The 5,602-nt window shown below is 46.1% G+C and overlaps 1 protein-coding gene across 1 annotated transcript in view; it reads right to left on the reverse strand.

The window, feature by feature from the left end:
* The window catches only part of T265_10812 (hypothetical protein), a gene marked incomplete at both ends in the record, with an annotated part of 68,600 nt that extends 63,219 nt beyond the window's left edge, over window positions 1-5,381 (reverse strand). The window contains one exon of the mRNA XM_009177288.1: window positions 5,130-5,381. Within this exon, the coding sequence (XP_009175552.1) occupies window positions 5,130-5,381 (252 nt within the window). The remainder of the gene's footprint in view (window positions 1-5,129) is intronic.
* Between the last annotated feature and the right edge of the window lie 221 nt (window positions 5,382-5,602).

Raw genomic sequence — 5,602 nt, forward strand, 5'->3', positions numbered from 1 at the left:
GGAATGAGTAGTCAAATGAGAACTCACGAATGCGTAGGTCCAATAGTCCACTACACCGATCCAAATGCAGTAACTGGCTGTGAAAGGAAAATATTCACCCGTCGAGATTTCCTGCAGGTGGTTCCGTGTGAGTGATATATTCCACGGTAGGAAGATTATTCACGGCTAAAAAATTGTCACAGGGATTTATTGTGACGTTCAACAGTTGACACAAACACAGAGATTTAGTCCCACTGGTTCAACGGTCAACAAACAGTTCAACGGGCGTAAATACAGTCGTTCAGCAAGAAGTCAGCAGGTCGCGCCGGAAAATTGTGTATTCGTAACATTAAAACAAACGTCATGATACAATGTGAACGACAGTTACAAAGTATGGTTCAAGTTCAGGAAGAATGGTGAATGTGACAACGGATTACAGACACACTACAAACATGACATGAGTAAGACTGCAGTCCGAAATGGCAGGCAGCTAAAAGTGGTCACAATCTTTCACTAATGCAGTGAGGTGACTGCGCCCTATTTCAAAAATGATAATCGGCGTACAGGTTAAGATGGTGGCTGGCTTGCAGTTAACATTGGTGGCCACGCACTGGCTAAATAGTACACCGCTAGGATAGTAGCTGACTGCGCAATCGTTCGTGAAGCTGGGCAAGAATGGCAGTTATGTGGTAGTAGGTCACGGTGGTGATGTTTTAAGCGTGCGTGCTTTCCCGGCTAGTTCGCGTGGCCGGGCAGTTAGCTGGCGAGCATTTGGAAAGGATAGATTATAATGCATTGGGGCAATTCAAGGACGAAAGTTGTGTTAGAAACTTTTGGAGCGGTTCAGTAAGACTCATTCGGAACGTAGAGTGAGCTGCAATGGAAGACATGTTGGTAGTTAGGGGTCATAGCTTATCGCATCATGCCGACTGGGGATATGGTTGACTGTTTGATCTTAAATATCTTGCGGCAAGTAGTGCTAGCTAGCTGCGGCATCTGGGTGCATCTGGAGAATTCAGTAGTTCATTGCACACAGGAATAAGTGACGGAAGAAGAGCACATTGTTGTGTTCCATGTTTGGACGACAAGGTGACCCCGACAGTGTGCATTTACAGCCGAAGAGAAAAGGTAAGGCTTTCAGAGTGAATTGCTTAATAGGCGTAACATCGCGTGTCTCTAGTGGAGTTTTGCTGACCCTCAGTCCTTTTCGTCCTGTTATAATTGATGTTTAAACTTTCTGTTCAAAACGTTTATGGTCCATACAGGTTCAACGATGGACCAATCGTGCTAATTAAAAAGTTGCTAACATCGTATATGGTGGAGTTTGGCCCTAGGGAATGCTAATGCGAGCGGTGATGGTATATGAAGCAGGGTTATTTTGCTGCCTGTTCACGGTCAATCAAGAGGCGTGTATCATCCGTGATGTTGACAATGAACTTCCGCACGTTTATTCTGTCCCCATTTATAACCCCCGCCCCACTTTTGTGTTCACTGTGTATATATGAACTGATGTTTATTTGTCCTTACCACTTCACGCATTTGGCCTTAAGGTCATTCGGCCATTTGTATCTGATTTTGCACGTGTGGCTGTCACACGTGGGAGCTTGTTTGCTCCTTTGCCCTACACTTTTGTAGTCCAAGTGGACTGTTTGTTTTGGACGCGTATTTACTGTCGAGGTTTGTATAAATTGTGAATATCTCTTACCCCAATAGTACCGTATAGAAACCCAGCTCCGACTTTGTTTTGCCTACCCGGAGGTTCTGGTATTACGCGTCACTCGAAGATACCGTTCGATTGTTACAGTGCGTTTAACGGTGTAAGTAAGTGAATGCAGAAAAACTAAGTCTGAAGCCGCGGCAGAGAAAGGAGTCTGAGGCGTGGAGATGACCACTGAAAAGGAGCATGCAGCCATGCCTTCCTTCGCATCGCTGAGGCCCGGACGTGTGTAAGGGAGCACTGGTATAGAGAGATTCGGTGGACATTTACGGATGAGCAGAGCACATTGTCTGATTAAGCAGAGAAAATAAGGGTAAGCAAGCGGGGCACAATAATATGACGGATGATCAAGAGTCAGGGACTGTCGACCGCTTAGAGAACAAAGATGGAATGGGTGCCACTGTGGCGATGTATCTTACTTGAATGTGGATTCAATAGTATTCGTTCCTGTGAAGGTGACTTAGAGAAAGCCTTGTAGTCCTTGTCTAGATCACATTAGAAGTAATTGTCTTGGTTGCCTATGTATTCGGACAGTTCAGGCGTGGCCGTAAAAGTCAAGAAGGGCCGCAGTCAAAAGGCATATACAATGAGTTGTACAGAGCTCAAACCTGGATGACAGAAATTAAAAGCCTTAATCTAGCGTGTTGAGTGTATATGACATGTATCGAACTTCTCCAGATATAACCAGATATTGAAGATCAAAAAAGAGTGAGTTTACAAACGCAAGTATGGGAGCTGATGATCGGTGTCCTCGTTGGTGAGAGTGCTGCTGTGATTGGGCATAGGATGGTTCAACGTAACGATAAGGACAACAGAGCTCTTGATTTTACCAAGTCACATGGACTCGGTACCATTAGGTAGTAGAGAAGTGATGTTGAGTTTTGATGCTTTAAAGGAGAGGATTTGACACCTGGTAACCCCCACTTATTAGGTCGCTACTACGGCTACATTCATTGGCATGCGTGTAAAGATTCATGAGATCCTTTAGTCCCAGAGATCGAGTTCAAACAATGCGAGCCCCCTATTTCTATATGTTCACCTCTTTAGCCTTGAGTTCGCTGCGTCCAATAATGTGTGTGGTCAGTGAACATCAGCGCCACGACACCAGTGTACACATGGATCCTTCACGATCATCAATAGGACCAGCTGGAGAGGCGTTATTTGTGTGAGGTTTCAATAGGAGTGCACACAAGCAAGGGCCTACTAGTCACAATATGCAACAAACCTAAGCGCTTTGGCCTAAGGCTATGGGCATGAGGGGCAGTCGACGGCTGCTGGGCTGACCATCACGCGCAGCCTAGGATTTACTCAACGGTGGGCATATTTGCGGACCCTCCGTTCACTAGAAGTAGACAGAGCAAACGATGAAGTGTGCAAGTATTATGACGAAGGGCACTGGTTTGCCTTATTTTTAAGAAATCACGTTATGGCGTAACCGACTTTATTGGCGTCATAACTTCCAACGGGAAAAATTTCTCACCGAAATGGTGGCGGTTCACATGCATATACCTGGTAACGCTACGTTGTCTCCCGACTAGCTGCCCATTGGTTGGTATGGGTATCATGCATGATGGTGCACATGTGCATCAGGACAGCACAATGCATCAGGTTATCCACACTTATTATGCTAGCTTCTCAAACAACAGCGTTCTGTTAGCATTTGGTGAACAAACGAATCCAAGTTGTTGGGTTTCATGGGTATTCACGGACCCACAAATTCACGGGTTTGTACACTGTATCTAGGCTTTCGCTGAAGTTCCCTTGGGCAGTTTTTATTTGTCCCTCAGCGGCTGTCGTTCACCTAAAAGACTCAAGCCAAAAGGGTGAGGCACTAGTATTTTAGATCTCGGTGCGAGGCAGCAAGCTTTCGAGCGCGAGGATTTGCATAGAAAAGCGTCTAATAGTGCTTTGAACTGGGTGCTAGATGCATCGTAAACAGCTGCCAAAGGAAGGAATTCCCACGCACCAACTACATAAGGTGAGAAAAGTTGTTGCCTGATAAACGTTGGTACATGAGCTTGAAAATCTCACCGTATCTCTTCCGTGTAATGAGTGGGTCACTTGTGAAAAATCTACTGGTAGAGGTTTGTTCAAACATGATTGATTATTCTGTTCCATTAGAGGCGACGATGCTCTATGAGAAATAGGCCAAGCTCTGCGAGACGCGTTTTATAATCACCGGATTTAGACCGACAACGATTTTGTAGCAACTTGCTGGGTATTCTCAACAAGACTCGTTCTTACGTCCTGAGTGGATAATTTGGTTGACGCGTTCAAGGAGCGGCCTCCCGTAGGCCCCATAGGTTATATGGACGTCCATGAGAGCAGGACAATAGAATGGACGCTAAATCATCCGTAAACCTGCAAATGGTGAATGGAGATGGACATGTATGAAGAGAGCCTAATACCCAAAATCTTTTCGTCATCTGTTTTCGCGGTGGCGGATCCATTTTGACCATGCACAACGTGAGCGTTCGATGTCTCCTCCGAATTATATATGGATACTTTTCGTCATCTATGGAGAGGTGCCGATCCCATGACCACTGCTTTTAGCGTCCACATCCATTTGGAAGGCAATGATATTAAAAATCCAGGATTTCAAGCCGTCCGCAAAAAGTATAAGTGGGCTTGCGAGAATATATGGAGGGCCGTCGATGTATGTCAGCAGCGGGACGAGCATGGCCCCATGTAAATATAAGGCCAGATCACCGGCTCTTTGGCGCTTTGCGTCATCTCTCTCTGTCGAGACCTCCACGTCATAGACAAACTTTCTGTAAGTACCATTGTAAATGGCTGTACAAGGCAAGCTGGGTGGTTGATATTGTGAAGCTTTTGAAAACACTGAGACAGGTTGTGGACAAGCAAGTTGAGAAGCTGAGAGGTGTGCCGCCAGAGTGGTTAGCAGGTTTGGTGGATGTACATCAAACTTCAGTCCAATGCAACAAAAAGACCTAGCGGCGCAACCGTCTAGTTTCTTCCTTAGTGGTTTTGAGGGCTGTTTTTCGTTCTGCAGAGTTTTTTCGCCCCGTGGAGTCCGGTTTGCGTGGGCCTGTTACTTTTGAGGGGCATAATATTTCCTGTCGTGAGTAAAAATCTTGACCACTACTACTTGCAGCTCGTTTACTATAGCCTTGTGGATAAGAAGGTTTACTGTTGCTCAATAATTTAGGAGAAACATGCGTCCCACCCGGTTTCTTAGGCATCCGGTTCGGTTTGGTTTGCGAGATGTCTCTGTCAAGCCCTGTACTTTGGGTGGCACCAACTAAAAGTATACCCTTTGGTGGCGCTTTCCTGAAGCTCGTTTCCGCATAGGATTGCACCCTGAAGACAGCAGATATCTTTCTGATCTGGCGAATTTTATGTGGTTTGCTAGACTGCAGTCGCTCTTTTGTGTTTTTGTGAAGTCCCAAAGTCTGCAACACGCAAGACCTACCTCCAACTGAGTATCGCTGCCTTCGGTTATCGAAGATTCTGCAACGGTTAAAATTAAAAGCTGCAAATCTGAGCAGCTCCGGTGGTATCGACGTGATTCAAGGGAACAGTGGCCTATAACCGCCATTAGTTTGGCCGTAATTTTTGGGTTGGCTGCACGTGGGCCAAGCAAAAGACCATTCCGCGTTTCCCCTCTGGGACTTTTGCGGTCTAGTTTTTGCGCTTCTAGAGAGTGATCCTCGGACATACGCATGATCGTCCAGTAAGCCTTCTAATTGCTCAAAGCCCACTACAGGATTTTCTGTACGACAGACGTGATGCGAGGGTAAGCAGAAGCCCGAATGTTCACTTGATTTCCTGCACGCGTAACCACTCTCCGTGAAGCGATCCATGCTTAGGCTTTGTGGGTGTGGGGAGCAGGGTTGCCAATTTATTTGGCGTGATTTTCCTGGGGGCTGACGCATAGATGATCCG

The sequence above is a fragment of the Opisthorchis viverrini genome, assembly GCF_000715545.1.
Source record: "Opisthorchis viverrini unplaced genomic scaffold opera_v5_411, whole genome shotgun sequence".
Classification (NCBI taxonomy): Eukaryota; Metazoa; Platyhelminthes; class Trematoda; order Opisthorchiida; family Opisthorchiidae; genus Opisthorchis; species Opisthorchis viverrini.